Below are 16,097 nucleotides of genomic sequence, written 5' to 3' on the forward strand. Positions count from 1 at the left end.
AGGCCGGGGGTGCCCATCACCAGGTGGGGCCACGCAGGCCTGGTGGCGTCCCCCCGCCGGGGGGCCCGGGAGCTTCTGCAGCAAGCCAGACGGCAGGGAGACTCCAGCAAGAACAGGGCTGCACAGTTCCCGGGCTTGTGGGGTCGAGCCCCCGCCCACACCTGTGGCTGAGAAACAGGGCCGCGTGTGGGTGGCCAGGGCTCCAAGAACGACCTCGAGGCCGCAGGCGCCAGGGGGCCGGGTCGCTGGGCTGCGGGTAGGCCCGTGCCCCCACGCCCTGCGGCCTTCCGCCCTGGGAGCGGGAAGTGGCCGGCCCCTCCCTGCCCGCCCCGGCTTCCTGCCCCCTCCCCGCCCGGCCAGGGAGGGGCGTGGGAACGGCTCCTGAGCCCGCACCCGCTGCGGCCTGGGCCCCACTTCCCATCGCCCACTCCCTGCTGTGCGACGCCTGCTCCCGCCCCCCCGGGGACAGGCGGCCCCCCCAGCAGCACGCAGGGCCTTCGCTTGTGTTTCGTTTTCTGTTTATTACTTGAAATCATGGTGTTTGTGTCATCTTTTTTTTTTCTTTCTCAATTTCACGTTTTCATACAGGAAACTCCCGCAGGGCACCCGGACCCCCCACAGCCCAACCCCTGAGGGCAGGTAATGCTTTCTGGGGGGGGGGCCCTGGCATGGGTGGGGGGGGCGGGTGGATTCCTGCCAGGGGCCTCCACCCTCAGACCCGCGGAGGCACAGCCGTTAATTAAAAATCGTTAAAAAACAAAAACAGAACACACATTTAAATAGTCAAAAAACAAACCCGCCCCCTTTTTCTCCTATTTTTTTTTTTTTTTGGAAAACAAAAAACAAACCAAATCTGGACCCCTCCCTGCCCGCCCACCCCCCCCACAAAAAAATTTACGGAGCTACAGTAACACATGTTCACATCTGAAACCATTACGATGAAACGCAGGGCGGGGAGGGCGGGCAAGGGCCTGGGGTTCAGCTACGGGGCGGGTGGGGGACAGGCCGGGGACACGGAGGACAGAGACCGGCACCCCGGGCCAGCGCCCGGGCCCCAGTGCCTAGCCATTAGTAAAAAACAGAACGAAGTGAGTCGGAAAGGCAGCCCACCCCCGGCGGAGTGGCCGCAGCGAAGCCCCATCTGCTGCGGGGGCCCGCGGCCCCAGAGCGGGCACTGAGTGTGGGGGGGTCCTAATTAAACCAGCAGCGACCCCCCCGGGGTTAATGCTCTCTGGCGTTGTCCCCACCTAGGGGATTCACAGCTCAGCACCCCACTGCAGGCTGCCGGCGCCCACCCACCCCCACAGCACAGCCCCCCGGCCCAAGGTGGGGACTGGCAAAAGGGGTGGGGGTGGGGGGCTCCCCCCTGGCCCCCAGCCTTGGCTCCTGCCTTCCAGGAGATCCCAACCTGTTTGGCTCAGTCAGAAAGTGAAGTCTATAAATACCCCAAGCTCAGGCAGGAGGGGGGCAGAAAACCAGGGGGGCAGGGGCAGAGGGGTGGAGTTGGAGGAAATAGCACAGTGAAGGAGAGGGGGTTCACCCCCTGTTTCCTTTCTGGGCAGGAGAGGGTCTGACTCCCCCCCCACCCAAACCCCAAGGCAGGCCCTCGGCCACCTCTCCCCTCTCCCTCTTCCTGAAAAACAAAAACAGAAAAAAGAAAAAAAAAGAGGCCAATGGAAAGAGACCAGAGAGAGAAAAAAAGAACAGACGTGGAAGAGAGAGAGAAAGCGGCCCCGGGTGGCTGGAGTGGGTTTCTCAATTCGTTTTTGTCTCAAAGCCGGGGTGGGGGTCCTGAGGGCCCGGCGGGGGGGCCCGGGCCGACCTGCTCCCCTCCCCTGTCTGTAAAGTGCATAATGAGGCATCTACATTTTGACTTAAAACCTGAATGGGGGGGGGGGAGAGGCGGCAAGGAAGGGGATGGGGGCGGCTTCCTGCCTCCCCCCCCTCTCCCCGCCATCTGGGAGGGCTGCTACATATTTGGAGCTGGGGAAGGTGGGCGGGCCGGCGAGGCTGGGAGGGGAGGAAGGGCTGGGGAAGTGCCGGAGGGACGGCTGGGAAACCACGGTGGAGAATAAAAAAAAAAAAGGTGGACGCGGAAGGGAAGGAAGGAGAGGAAGGAGAGGGTGGGGGCGGCCGGGCTCCCGCCGCCCGCTGCGCTTCCCGCCCACCGGCGTCCCTGGCTGCCCGGGGCCGGGCTGTGAGGGGCAAGGGCCGCCGTCTCTAGGCCACCACGAACTCGGACTTGATGTCGGGGTTGACCTCGGGTTTCCAGACGGAGTCCTCGAAGTCCAGGCCCAGGCCGGCGGCCTCGCTGGGCCCGCCGCCACCCCCGCCGCTGCCGCTGTCGCTGCGGCCGGCCTTGCGGCTGGACGGCCAGTGGTAGGGGCCCCGGGCGTCGCGCCGTGCCTTCCGGCGCAGCCGCTTCTGCTGGAGCAGCAGCTGCAGGCGCTCCACCTTGCAGCGCGTGGCACGGTTTTCCGTCTGTCGCAGTCGGTCCCCTGTGGAGGAGGGAGCCGCCTGTGACTCCCGGGCACCCCCCCTCCCTGGAACCCCCAAAATGCGGCAGACCCCTGAGCAAGCGGCTCTCAGCTGGGTGCTTGCCCACCTTCCCTGGAAACGGGCACACCAGGGCCACGGGCAGCTGAGGCCCTCTGGGCACTCCAGGCTCGTGCCTCAGTTTCCCTCCTTTATGAGGCATGAAAACAGATTCTTTCCTACTGGGCCACGGAGGCCGGGGAGCCCGGGGCGCCCACCGGGAGAAGGCGGTTATTAGTCCACACGCGTGACCCCGGATGGGAAGTAAGCGGGTCCTCGCCTCTCCCAGGTCCCCCCACTGCTCGGGTGCTCCGGCCCCCTCCTCACCCTGGCAGGCCTGACTTGTCCATTCAAAAGGATCCCAAATGAGGGGGGCAAGGAGGAAGTCGGACGGAACCCCCTCCCCGGGAGCGGACAAGGATACTTTGTGTCTGAACACAGACGCTCCCTTTTCTCCACGCCCGGACAGAAAGGGGGGGGCGCGCGGCAGCTGGTTGCTCCGCAGCCCCCCAGGCGGGTCAGCTGCCCCTGCACACAGAGGCCCCTTGAGGCCGGGGGCCACTCACCGGGCGGCTTGCACACGCGGAGCTGGCTCTGGGCCTGCAGCGGGGCGGCGGGCGGCGCGGCCGGCAGCTTCTCACAGGAGGTAGACTTGGGGGCGAGGCCGGGGGCCGGCGAGGTGGGCGAGCACTGGGCGTGGCAGCGCAGCTGCGTCAGGGAGGGCGGCATGCCCTGGTACTGCCGCGTGGCGCTCAGGAGATCGTTGAGGATCTGCAGGACCGTGCCGATGTCGCGGCGCGGCCGCCCGCTGCTGTCCTGGCAGTTGGGGTGCAGCGTGCCTGCGCGGGGGGCGGGGAGCACGGTGAGCGGGCGGGCCCCCGGGGTGGTGGGGGATGAGCGCACGGGCGCATTGTCGCGCGGGGGGCTGTGATACCCACCGGAAAAGGTCCCTGAGAAGACTCCTGGGGCGTGGTTCACGAAACTCTCGATGACGGCGCCCGGCTTGCGGGTACGGGGGGTGGGGCTGCCCCCGGGGGTGGACGTGGTGCTGGCGCCGCTGCTGGCAGGCGGGGAGCAGTCCATCTGCTGAAAGGGGGAGTCGGGCGTGTGAGCATGCGTGGGGGGGGGCGGCCGAGGGTCTGGGATAGCCCACCTTCAGGTTCCGAGGCTAGCCCTTCCCCTGCCTCACCTCGGGGCAGGTGGTGGAGGCCGCATGGGATCGGAAGGAGCCGGCTGTGACGGGCGAGGGGGATGCAGGGGCAGGACTGGCAGGCACCGGGGGGACACGGGTGGCGCTGGACACCGGCCGGCAGGGCGAGGGCACGGGAGGTGTGGCTAAGCTGGGGTCTCCTCGGGCCGCGGCGGCTGCGAGCACATGGCGGTGCTGGAGAGGGGCGTGCTGGGAGGCGAGCTGCAGCTGGACGAACATCATGTGGTCACCCACGCGCAGCGCCAGGGTCAGTGGCGAGCGGCCCGACAGGAAGTCACTGACCTGCGGGGAGTGTCCCGTCAGCCCCGGGCTTCGGCCCGCGGCGCCCCCAGCCCGGCCCAGCCCGGCCCCCCGCGCTGTGTGACCTGGGGCCTCTCGCCGCCCCGCTCTGGGCTCTGGGGTCCCTGTCGGTGCCACGGACGCTTAAATAAAATGAATCGGTATTTCCGGAGGCTGCCTCGGCCAGCCCGGCCCGGCCCGGGTGCCGCTGGGGGCTGTGGGGGGACAGAGGCGCGTCAGACGGGGGGCCTGGCCCACCCTGGCCGGGTTGGTTCTTGAAAGGGGAAACCGAGGCCAGAGGGGGCAGGGCCCAGCCAGAGGTCACTGCCCTCAGATGACCCTCATGCGCCCCTCCTTCGCCCTCTCGGCCTGTGGAGGGGGGAGGGGGGCCCAGCTCAGCCCCCTCCCACTGAGGCCATCTGGCCAGGGAGTGGGTGGAATTCCTGGACAAATTCTTTTGTCCTAACCTTTGCTTTCTCAAGATAAATATTTATCTGTCCTGGGCGGGGCAGGGCTGGGGAAGGAGGCCCTGAGTGTCTCCTGGGGCCCAAGCTCCCCCGAGGTGGCCCCTGGGAAGCTGAGGAACCATGCCACCCGGGCAGCAGGCCTGGGGGGCGCTGCGGGCCCCCCCCCCGAACTGGCGGCTCCTAGGTCCCCTCCTCTGGGGCCTGGCCATGGCCGGGTGCTCCCCAGGGGCCGGGGTGGGGGGGCGGAGGTTTCTGAGAAGTGACGCAGGCCGGGGGTGACTCAGAACCAACTGCGTCCTCCTCCTCGCAGCCCTCGGCGGGCAGCGGGCGGCGGGCGGAACCAGCTCTGCACGGGGGCCGCCGGGGGGGGGGCAGTGGGGCACCGCCCCGACCCCAAGGCCCCCCTGGCAGGAAAGGCTCAGGGTGGCTTCCCTGGAGCGGCAGAGGCCCAACCCTCCCCCCCGCCCCGCAACTTCCTCCCCGGGGAGGGCGGATGGGTGGGCAGGACTCCGTGCCAGGCGGGAAGCGGCCCTGGGGAGCCCAGTCGCCTGGCCCCCCCTCCTGACGCAGACACCCCGGGCGGGTGCGAACCAAACACAGCCGGGGACCCCTGCCAACCGCAGCCTCCCCCGCCCGCTCCCGTCTGTCCCTAGGGAGTCACGTGCGGCGGCCCCCCCCAGGCCTCTCACCCGCTCCCCTGACCCCAGACCCACCCCCCGGCTCCTGGCACCCGTCCCCGCGGCGGCCCCACGCGCGCCGAGGGGGGCAGGGAAGGAACGCGCAGAAGCGGCCCAGCAGGTTTCTCGCCGCCCCGGCTGGGGAGGCCCGTCAGCCTCCCGCCCCCTCGCCTGGGCGGGCAGCGGCCTGCTGCCCCCACCCTGGCCTGCTGCCCCCACCCTCTGGGGCGGAGGAGCGCGGTGCGGCCTCCTGCCTCCTGGGAGGCGTCCAGGGGCCCGCGGCCGAGCAGGGCCCGCCAGAAAAAGGGGGAGAGGCGGGGCAGACGCCGCCGCCACCCCGCGCCCGCCGGGCCCCCCTCTGGAACGCTTCCCTGCTTCCCCGACCTCCTGCCTGGCCCTGGCCCCCCCCCCCCCCCCAGGACTGAGAACAAAGGGCACTGAGTGGGGAGGGAGGAGGGGAGGTGGCTCCCACCACCCGCTCAGGTCGGGGAAGGCGGAAGGAGTGTCCCCAGCCGGGCCTCCCTCTCCTCCCCCTCCCGGCAAAATGCTAAAAAGGAAAAAACTTCCTCGGGCTCCGGGGAAGCCGCAGTGGGCGCTGAGGGCTGGGGGTGCACTGGGACGAGGGCCCAGGGGTGAGCCCCGGGCCAAGGTCACCCCGGCGGCAGGCAGGTCTGGGAAAGCACTGCCCTCTCCCCTCCCAGGGCAGCCCTCAAGGTCGGCGGTGGGGAGAGCTGGCAGGAAGGAGGTGGTGCGTCCCCGCCCCTCCCCCACAGGCCACCTGGGAGCACAGGCGGCCCCCGCCCTGGAGGGCCCCCCCGCATCTTACCTGGGTCTCGGTCAAGCTCTCCAGGGCCTGCATCACCGACTGCTCGGGCCGGAAGGCCTGGGACTGCAGAGACAGGGGGACAGGGGCGCCCTGAGCGAGCCTCCCGGGCGGCCACGGGCCGTGGCGGGGCAGGGGTCCCGGCGGGGGCGGCGCGACCGGGGCGCGGAGGCTGCGCCGCGTGGGGCAGGCGTTTACCATGAGCCCGGCCTCCACGGTGGGCACCAGGGTCAGCTTGCTGCCATCCCCCACGCCGGACTCCTGCAGCTTCCCGGAGCTGAGCCGGCTGCGGGGGGGAGGGGGGGGAAGGAAGAGGCTGAGACTTGCGGGAGCCGCCGGGGCGCGGAGCGGCGGGGGAGGGCCGGGCGGCGGGGCAGGCTCCACACGCTCCCACCCTCCCCGGCCCAGGTCCAGGAGGCGGCGGGGATGTGGGGGGTGGGGGCCTGTGCCCACCTCCTGCCGGTGAGAGAAGCGCTTTACAGTCACCTGGCCCCCCAACATGCCCCTGGCGAACCCCTCTCCCCAGGCCGGCCCCTGCCCGGGATCCTGCAAACTGCGGCCCAGGGCCCGTCGTCGTGGGCGCCAGGGGCCCCCGCCCCCTCCTCCCTCCCTGCCTGGCGCAGGCCACCGCCACCACTCAGACAAAGGAGACCCTCCCCCTCCCTCCCCTCCCCCACCGGGCCCCTCCGCTGGGGATGGACACTGCGTGTCCCCGGAGGCCTGCGGGGGAGGGCTCCCCGAGCGGGAGGTGATTTAACTACCAAGGGCAGTGGGAGGCTGCGGGAGCGCTCGGTGGTGAGAACAAAGGGGGGCAGAGAAGCGCAGGGGGGGGAGAGCGAGACAGACGCGGAGGGGGCCGCCGAGCAGATGCGGAAGCCGCGGGGACACAGGGAGGGGAGGGGGCGGCCGCCGCACCCACCCCCGCGGCCGCGACCCCCGTGCAGCCCCGCAGGCTCCTGCCTCGTCCCGTGGGCGGGGGGGGGGGGGGGGGCGCCCGCGGAGGCCAGGCCGGGGGAGCCTCGGCGCCGCCTTTGTGCAGCAACCCCGGGCGGGGGAGGGGGCCGAGGCTGGCGAGGCCGAGCAGAGGGCGCCCGAGAGCGCGCCGCGCGCCCCCGCCCCCCGTCTGGCCGCCCCCCTTCCTTCCCCGCGCGGCGCGCTCTTTGTTCCCGCCCCGGGCCCGAGGGGGCGGCCGGGGCCGGGGGCCGGGGGCGGCGCTCGGTACCTACGTGTCTTTGTGGAGCAGCGCCAGGCGCTCCTTGGGCACTTTGAGGCGCTGGGACAGCCGCCTGCGCAGCCCCTCCACCGTCTCGTCCGGCGGCACGGACAGCTCGTAGCGGGTGCCCGTGGTGCTCTGGACGGTCAGGCTCATGGGCGCCGCCTCGGCCGCCGGGCCCAGCTCGCAGGCGCCGCCCGGGGCCCCGCGCCGGCAGCTCCGGGCGCCGCCGGGCTGCGGCTCCATGCCCGGCCCGCGCTGGGGGGCTGCGCCGCCGCCGGGGAGCAGGCTCGTGGGTCCGCGGGGCGCCGCCAATCCTCGCTGCGCCGGCGGGGTGGGGGTCTCCCCGAGCCCAGGTCCGGAGGGAGCGCGGGGTCGGGGGCACGATGCACGCGCGCCCCGCAAACGTCCCAGAGCAGGCCGATCAAGAATCCGAGCGGGCCTCCGGGGTGGCGTCGGCTCCTCCGGCACCTTCCGGGGGGGCTGGGGGGCCGACCTCGCGGCTCAGACCGCGGGGGGCGGGAGGCGTCCGCGAGCCGGGCGCGGGGGTGGTCCCGGAGGAGGGGGCGCCGCGGCGGCCGTCCGCGATCGGAGCCGGCTGCGCTCGGGCCGCGCTTCCCCTCCCTTAGCAACAGCCGCCGCCGCCGCTCGCAAGATCTGGGGGTGAAAGTAACAAGAAAAAAAAGTTATAATGTATCAACGTTCCAAGGGGCGGGGCCGCCGCCCCCTCCCATTCACTACTTACTCCGCCGGCCCGCGCCGGCCAATCGGCGCCCGGCGGCCGCGCGCCGCAGCCAATGGGCGCCGCCGCCGGGCCCCCCACGTGGGCCGGCCCCGCCCGCGCCCCGCCCCCGCGCGCCCGCCCCGCCCGCGCCGCAGCCATTCATAAGGGCCGGCGCCGCAACAAAGGGCCGGGCGCCGGGGGCTCGGGCCCGCGCCCTCCCGGGGGCGGCCCCGCGCGGGGCGGGGGCGGCGGCCATTGTCCCGGGTCCGGGGGCAGGAAGCCGCGGGGCCGCCCCGCCGCGCCCGTCCGGGAAGCCGCCGCAAGCGGAAGCGGAGCGGGACTCGTGCCTCGTGGCCGGCGCTAGCCGGGCCGCGGGGGGCGGGGCCGGGTGACGTGGCCCGAGCCGCTGCCAACCCTCCCCCCCCCCCCCCCGCCGGTGCCACCTCGCGCTCCCCCGCCCCAGCCCCCCCGGGCCGGGCCCGTGTCCCGAGACGCGCCCGCCCGGGCCGTGACGTGACGCGGCGTCCCCGGCTGCGCCCGCGCGCACAGCTCCCGGCGGCGGTGAGTCAGCAGCGCCCGCGCGCCCTCTGCCGGCGCCGCCCGGAAGCGCGGCCCGGACTCCCGGGGGAGGGGGCGCCGCGGCCGCCCCGGGAGGGGGGCTGCCGTACGGGGCTGCGGGCGCAGGGCGAGTCCTGCGAGCGGTCCGACGTTCCCCAGTCCGGGCCTGGAGGCCCCGAGCTGAGGGACCTGACGTCGGCGCGGCTACTAGCTCAAGGTCACTCTCGAGGAGGGGGAGTGCCCGGGGGGCGGGGCGGGGGCCGAGGTCGGGCTGGGGCGGCGCGGCTGGCTGAGCCCCTCCCACCCCCATCCCCGGGGTCTTCGCGGGACTGGAGCAACCCTCACCCCACCTGTCCCGACAACAAAGCGCCGTGGGGGCACTTTAAGAACCTGGGGGTGGCGATCCCCCTCTAGCCCCCAGGGTCCCGCCCCCCACTCACCAGGTCCGGCGTCCCGACTGTCCTGCGAGGCCCCACGTCCGGGGCCGGGGTGCGCGGTGGCGGGCTGGTCTGGGGCCCAGCGGGCGGCCCCGGAGCCTTTATCCGCGCCGCCTCCCGCCTTCCCTCGGGGTGGAGTTTGGGCGGGCAGGGGGCGGGGGCCGGAGAGGGCCATGACGCAGGCCGGCCCCCGCCCCTGCCCGCAGTCCAGAGACCAGGGGCGCCGTCGGGCCCGGGTCCCCGTCCCCCGAAGCCCGCCCCGTGAAGGAGCGGTGAGGGGGCGCGGCTTGGGCGCCCCTGTACTAGGGCGCACCTCCGGTGGCGCCGCGCCGCGGTTGACTCCCTCGTGGGCCCCCAAGGCATGGGGTGCCCAGCTGGGCTCCCTGCCCCGTCTCCTGCCAGCCTTGGCCGGTGCTTCCGCCTGGGGGCGCCGCCGGGGGGCGGGGCCGGGACCCTGAGTCACCTGCCTGCGCTGGGGTGCCCCGGCCAGCTGCCCCGCAGCCTCCTCCGCATCCCTTAACGGTGACCTCAGAGGGCATTTATCGTGCGATTACCCGGCCCCGCGCCCCTCTGGACGCCGCCCAGCGGAACTCATCCTGCTCCTGGGCCTCAGTTTCTCCACTTAGCTGTGAACTCGTGACGAGCTCAGCAGGGCTCACTCCGGCACCTAGGGGTGCCAGGGCTCCCTTGGGCCCAAGATGTTACCAGCAGCCAGCGGGGCGGGGGGCAACCCCGCAACCCCTTACCTACTTACAGCCTAGGAAAGGGGCACACGGCCAGCAGCAGGCAGGACCAGGCATGTCTGGTAGGCCCTGCCTCGGTTTCCCCCTGCAGGCCACTGTGCGTGGGTGGCATTTGGCTGATGCTGGTCTGGGCCAGGGCCTCTATCCCCCCCGCCCCTTCTGCCTGAGGAAGGGGATCCAGGCTCTTCGCCCCCTTGGCTGGGCAAGCTCCCCTCTCTGGCTGACCACCTCCGCCCCACCCCAACCGGGGCTCCTCCCAGGGCAGTGCTGGTTTCCAGGTCTCCTTCCTGCTGCCACCCAGCACTCCCTGCAGCCTCAGGCCCCCCACCCTGTCACAGGCACGCCCAGACACTCCCTGCCAGCAAGGTCAGGGCTGGGGCGAAGGGAGGAGCTGGAGCCCTGGCAAGGGGGCCTCTGGGGCAGGGATTTGAGGGATGAGTAGAAGTTTGTCAGCTGGAAGCCCAGGAGGGGGAGCGAGGCTGAGGAAGGAGTAAAAGGCCAGGCCAGCGGCTGGGGGGGGGGGGGCAGTGCAGAGGCCACTCCTGCCCCTCAGGCAGGGCCTGGGACTGGCCCCTGACCTGTGCCCCTCTCCTCTGGGAGGGCGGGCACTGCTGGGGAAAGGAGGCCTCCGGCCACCTGGACGCCGTGTGACCCAGGGCCCCGCTGGTTATGGAAACAGGGAGCTGTGGGGACATAGGGGGCCCTGTGGAGAGTGGGGGGCACTCTGCAGAGGCTGGGGAGACACCCCAGGGCCCTGCAGCTCAGACACGACAGACCCCGAGGCCCGCAGCTGTCCCCAGGAGGGGCGGGGGGCGTCCCAGCCCCTGCAGTCTGACCCCGCCGCCCGCTCGGTGGGCTCGGGCTGGAGCCGTGCGGGGCCTGGTGTGAGGGCTGCTGGCCTGGCCGGATGCCCGCGGCCTGGCCCAGTCCCGCTCCTGCCGGGCCAAGAGGCCGGGCGGTGTCCTCGGTTCTGTTTATAGCGCAGGGCGGGGGGCCAGGGACCTGGGGACCCGGGCTCCAGGCCGGCTGCACCCATGACCCGCGACCGTCACCACCCTCTGTGCCAGGACTCCCGGCCACCCCCCCCCCACGCCGCTTGGAGGAGTCCCCAACAGGAGGGCCCATGCCATTAGACAGGCACAGCAAGCAGGGGCACCCCAACAGCAAAACCGCCCGCCACGCGCCCACCCACCCCCCCGTGCCAAGAGCAGGCACGTGCCCGCGGGGAGCGTCACGCACAGGAGCGGTGACACCGCGCCGAGGCCCCGGCAGCTGCCCCGTCACCGTCCTTCCTGCCTGGCGCACCCACACACTCACCCCCCTCGGAATCCCCTGCCTGCCCTGTGCCCCGGAGCCAGCGCCACACGCCCGCGAGGCCCCAGGAGCCAGGTGGGGGTGCTGAGGCCGGGCACGCCACCCGGGGGCGACTCAGGGGCCTGGGTGCCCGTGCCAACACCCCCGGGCACGGGGCGCCCAGCCAGACGCCGCCACCCCCAGGCCGGGCGTGCCCAGGGCGGGGCCTCCGTGGGAGCAGGCAGGGCCCGCCCCTTCCCAGCGGCCCTGGGGCAGTGCCAGGAGCCCGCGGAGAGCCAGCCTGCCCTCCACCCCGGCCCGGGGACGCTGGGACCTGGCCTCCGCTCTCGCGTCCACCCCCGAGCCCAGCTCTGCTGGCGGCCCTCAGGCGTGCCCACCCTCCCGGGCGAGGACGAGCGGCCCACCCGCCGCCCCAGGCTGGCACCAGCCACCCCTTCACAAGGCCCCCAGGCAGGAGTGACAGAGCTGGAGGACACGGAGGCGGGTTTGGTGCTCTTTAATCGGGGCGCAGGCCGCGGGCTTCCGTGGAGGCGGCTCCGGGGACTGCGTCTCGGCATCCGGCTCTGTGGGGCAGGGGTGGTGGGCAGCCCATCAGGCCCGGGACAGCTCGGAGGTGGAGGCGGAGCAAGGCCTGGGCCCTGGCCCCCCCCCCTCCCCGCCGCCCAGGGGTGCAAGGGACCCCGGTTTCCCCCTGGTGTTAAGCCTAACAGGACGGGGCCTGAGAGGACCAGAACTGCTATCGCTCTGCCCCTGGCGGTCACCTCCGCAAGGATGGCCCTGTCTGGGGACCTCTCCTGGCCCCCCACAATCTGCCTGGACCTCAGAGAACAGGTTCTGCAGGCCGGGACAGCCCCCGCCCAGCCCGGGGTCCCCCCACCCCACACCTCAGTTTCCCTGCAGCTCGAGGGCACCCACCGGCTACTCGAGGGCTTTCACCAGGGCCTCGTTGGCCTCGATGCGAATTTGGATCTCGGCCCGCGCCGCCTCGTCCGCCGCGCCTGGCAGCTCCGCCTGCGCCTTCTCCAAGTTCGCCTTCGCCACCTGCAGGGGGTGGCCGGCGTGAGGGCTGGGCAGGGACTGCCTGCTGCCCGCCCCCGCCCGTTCCCCTGCGACACTCACCCCCAGGTCCAACATGTCCAGCGTCACCGCCTCTTCAGCCAGGAGCTGCACCGAGGAGTCGGCGTTCACCGTGACGGAGCCGCTGCTGACTGCAGAGGGAAGACGGGGTGCCGTGAGTCCCCGTCAACCCCAGAACCTTCTGGTGACGGGCAGCCCGCCCAGGACACGCCCGGGTCCGTGTCCCGGAATATTCTAAGCCATGGGCCGGCGGACGCCCACAGGGCTGGGCGTCAGAAGGGGAACAAGGACAAAGGTGCCCAGAGACAGAACAGAGTGGGAGGGAGGCCTAAGACACGGGGGAGCAGGGGGCCCCCCCGTTGCAGCCTGTGAGCTGGGCCACGCAGGTTCGGATCCCAGCCCTGCCGCTCCGAAGACAGGGCATCCCTGGCAAAGGCGTGCTGAAAACCAGGTCTTTGTGACCGAAGGCCTTTCGCTAAACCCGGGTTCTTAACGTCTTCGGTTCCTCGGCCCGCTCCGCCAGTCAGGTGAAAACCACTGACCCCTTCTCAGGACGCCGTGGCAGATAGTTCTAGCACGCTCAGCTAGCGTCGGGTCTAAAAACTACCGCACTTCTAAAGCACAGGTGCACGTAAGCAGTGTTTTGAGATATGCAGCTACTGTAACGTATTATAAAGCAAACGTTACCATAATTTATCATCTTTATTCATAACTGAAGGAAATGCCAGGTTTCAGTTACAGGTCAGGGAAAATAAATGTAATTAGCTGTTTTTTCTCAATTCAAACTCAAAGACCCCCTGGAACTTTTCCACAAAGAGGAAGAACCCCTGCTCCAAACTGTTTCTCGTTCTAGCACTCGCCAGCCCCTGGTCTATCACGGGTCACTTTACCGTCTGCCGTATGGGGGTGAATGGCGTCCCCCCAAAAGACGCGTTCAAGTCCTAACACCCGGAACCATGAGCGTGCCCTGCAAACGGGATCTCTGCAAGGATGATCAAATTAAGATCAGGACACGCCAAATAGGGCAGCCCCGGAATCCAACGCCCAGTGTCCTCGTAAAATGCCACGGGAAGACAGAGGTTCCCAACGAGACCGTGGAAGTCAGAGTCAGGGAGGCCACGGCCCAGCCAAGGACGGTAGGGGGCCACCAGAAGCCGAAGACCCTACCCCCCGAGTCTTAGCAGGGGCTGTCCCCGCCCACACCCTGACCTTGGACTTCTAGCCCCAGCACCCCAGAAGCAGAAACGCCTGTTGCTTTAAGGCAGCCAGTGTGCGGTACTTTTGTCAAGGCAGCCCCGGTGGGCGCCAGCTCTGCTCTCAGCTGCCCGCCGGGCTGCGCGGGCAAACCCTGCAGGCTTTAGTCCCTCGCCACCTCGCCTGGGACGACGGAACAGACCTGCCCGGCCGCGGGAGGGCCCCCGGCGAGCCCCGGCCCGGCTGCCTTGCGACTCACCGAAGAACTTGGAGGTGGTGCCGTCCTCGGCGTGGACAACAACCAGGCCCGGCCGCAGGACCTGCAGCGTGGGCACGTGGGCGGCCAGGATGCCGAAGGCCCCCGTCTGCGTGGGCACGTCCACCTGCCGGACGTTGGCGCCACTGAAGAACACCTGCAGAGGGCGGCGGGGACGGTCACTGCGGGCCAGGCCCAAGGCCTCCGGGACGCACTCCCTTCCGCTGGGGACAGGGGCCAGTGCCGGTGGAGGGGACAAAGGCCGGCCAGTGTGGCTGGAGCGGGACTCCTGGTCCTGCCTTTGCAGCTGAGGCAGGCCCGCGCCCTCTCTGGGCCTTCTCTCTGCGAAATACAGAGCGGCCACAGGGTATGCTGCCAGGGCACCGATGGGGTGCGGGGACGCGGGGACGAGCGGCGCGCTCAGGGGCGGGCCCGGCTCTTGGGCCTCGGATTCCGGGGTAACGGGGTGCCAAGTCCTGGTGTCCGGGAGCAGCTGGGGTCTGCGACTCCGGACCACAATGAGGGGGTGAGGGTGCGGGGCCGGGGTCGAGCGCCGCGGGGCCCGGGATGGACGACCCGGGGGCTGGGGGCGCGGAGGGCGCGCGCGGGCCCCCGACCTGCGTGGGCGAGGCGAAGGTGAAGGACATCTGCCCCGGGCCGGCGGCGGGGGCCGGGGCGGCGGCGGCCTCGGCGTAGGCGCGCGCCCGGCGCACGAGGCGGCCCAGGCCGGGGCGGCGGAGCAGCGCGGCGGGCAGCATGGTGGCGGCGGCGGACTCCGGCCCGGCACGGGCGGCCTGGAGGGCGAGGAGGACGACGACGCGCGGGGCCGTCTGGGAGCGCCAGTCCGGGCGCATGCGCGAACTACAACTCCCGGCGGGCCGCGCGCGGCGCCCGGGCGCGCTGTAGGACGGGGGTTGTAGTTCTCGCGGCGAGGACACGCCTTCCACCCAGCCCGGGGAGGCCCGCGGGTGGGAACCGGGGACGCCTGCGGGGAGGAAGGGGCACCTGAACTTCAGTTTAATTCGAGACTTCCGCAGCGCTCATTGGATGCCAGGCGCTGGAGGGACATCAGGGATTAAAAATTCCTGCGTGGGAGTGGGATGGGGTGCAGGCAAGAGTCCTTCAAAATAATCAATGGCCAAATCACACCGCATGTCAGCAGGTGACCGTCCTTTAAAAAGCTGGACTGAAGTAATGAATGCACAACTATGTAATTACACCTAATACTACTGATCGTACGTTTTGGATGAATCATACGCTTCCTTTTTTTTTTCTCTTTCCCACAGCAATAGCTCCCCACCCCCCCAGTTTCTCAGTTAAATGTACTGGAAACATACAAAAGTTCTTTTGAAGCATACAATATGTTACTCAATATATTGGGTTCGTAGTAACGCTTTCTTGCGGTATTTGCCCTTTCGTGTCTGGCTTGCTTCACTCAACTGCAATGTCCCTCCAGTGAGGAATGGACAGGCAGGGCTGTGTTCACCGGATGGACTATTACACAGCTGGAAGAAGAAATGAAGTTGCGAAGCACGACCACGTCGATGAACGTGTATGCTTCACTAACATGCACCAAGAAACTGGCCTTCTTAAAAAATTACGTCTTAGTAAATCTGCTTAAGGAAAAAAAGAGCCGGAGGCAGGTGCGGCTGTCGGCGGGGACAGCGCTGCCCGCCTGCGGGGGGCGGGCTGGGGGTGGGGTCGCGGCCCCGCGCCGGCAGAGGGCGCCCCGCGCCCGGAGATGCGCTCGCCGCGGCCCCGCCCGGCCTCGCCCCCGCGCGCCGTGACGCAGGGGCGCGTGCGCGGGCGGCCCGGGGGCCCCGCTGACGTCAGCCGCGGCCCGCGCAGCCTCGCTCGCGGCCTTGACGTCACCGCCACGCCCCCGCGCTCCCGTGGCCCCCTCCCTCCCGCTGCGAGGAAACGAGGTCGGGGCGGGGCGTGCACGCGGGAGCAGGGCCTCGGCTGGCGGGAGCGCAGGGGGCATCCCGGGGGCTAGCGGGCCGCGGCAGGTCCCGCCGCACCTGGACACGGGTCGGGAGCGGCGACTGGGTCGCTGCAGCGAGGGAGACCCAGGGTGCCCCCCCACCGTGGCTCCCTGTGGCCAGGGGCCCAGCTCCGGGCGTCCTGGCTCCGGGAGAGGAGCGCGCGGGCGCGAAGGCCGCCCGGGTCTCAGCTGCGGCCTGTGCCCTCTGCTCTCTGTCCCCTGCTCCCTGCAGCTGCCACGCCAGCCGGGAGGGCTCCTCTCCAAGCCAGGGCGTCCTGAGCTGCTCCCAGGCCCCACCCGGGGCCGCACTGGTTCCTGAGCCCCCAAACCTCGGGTCATGCTGGAATTCTCCAGTTGACCCATCCGCAAGACCAGACGGGCCGGCCACTGTCTCTGGCTTGGTGCCCCCCCCACCCCCGAGGCCTCCCTGGTGCCTTCCTCACACACAGCGAGAGAGTTCCTCTTCTTAGAAACACCCAAACCTGACCATGTCACTCTCCTACTGGAAACCACTGCATTTCCAGGCTGTGTCCAAGGCCCAGCAGCCTGGTCCCCTCTGCTCTCAGGATCACCCACCGCAATCCTTCACAAACACATCTTACTGCC

The 16,097-nt window shown here is 70.5% G+C and overlaps 2 protein-coding genes across 5 annotated transcripts; both read right to left on the reverse strand.

Moving 5' to 3' along the window:
• Positions 1-501: 501 nt before the first annotated feature.
• Positions 502-9,028, reverse strand: MIDN (midnolin). Of its 4 annotated transcripts, none has more exons than XM_071210014.1 (9): positions 8,927-9,028; positions 7,218-7,861; positions 6,190-6,277; positions 5,995-6,057; positions 4,111-4,239; positions 3,725-4,027; positions 3,474-3,618; positions 3,102-3,374; positions 502-2,498 (listed from the first exon to the last, which is right to left on the reverse strand). In XM_071210014.1, exons 2-9 carry the CDS (start codon positions 7,448-7,450, stop codon positions 2,221-2,223), a joined length of 1,512 nt encoding a protein of 503 aa, XP_071066115.1. In that variant the 5' UTR covers positions 7,451-7,861; positions 8,927-9,028; the 3' UTR covers positions 502-2,220. The 4 variants fall into 4 exon arrangements, with proteins under 4 accessions (XP_071066115.1, XP_058138189.1, XP_071066116.1 ...); XM_058282206.2 differs by having other exon boundaries at positions 3,474-3,621; positions 8,927-9,021; XM_071210015.1 differs by lacking the exon at positions 4,111-4,239 and having other exon boundaries at positions 8,927-9,025.
• Positions 9,029-11,460: 2,432 nt separating this feature from the next.
• On the reverse strand, positions 11,461-14,376 carry ATP5F1D (ATP synthase F1 subunit delta). The gene is made up of 5 exons (XM_058282208.1): positions 14,125-14,376; positions 13,511-13,664; positions 12,100-12,188; positions 11,896-12,021; positions 11,461-11,543 (listed from the first exon to the last, which is right to left on the reverse strand). The coding sequence occupies exons 1-4, from the start codon at positions 14,359-14,361 to the stop codon at positions 11,899-11,901; spliced, it is 603 nt and encodes a 200-aa protein (XP_058138191.1). The 5' UTR covers positions 14,362-14,376; the 3' UTR covers positions 11,461-11,543; positions 11,896-11,898.
• Between the last annotated feature and the right edge of the window lie 1,721 nt (positions 14,377-16,097).

The sequence above is a fragment of the Dasypus novemcinctus genome, chromosome 19 (genome assembly GCF_030445035.2).
Source record: "Dasypus novemcinctus isolate mDasNov1 chromosome 19, mDasNov1.1.hap2, whole genome shotgun sequence".
Classification (NCBI taxonomy): Eukaryota; Metazoa; Chordata; class Mammalia; order Cingulata; family Dasypodidae; genus Dasypus; species Dasypus novemcinctus.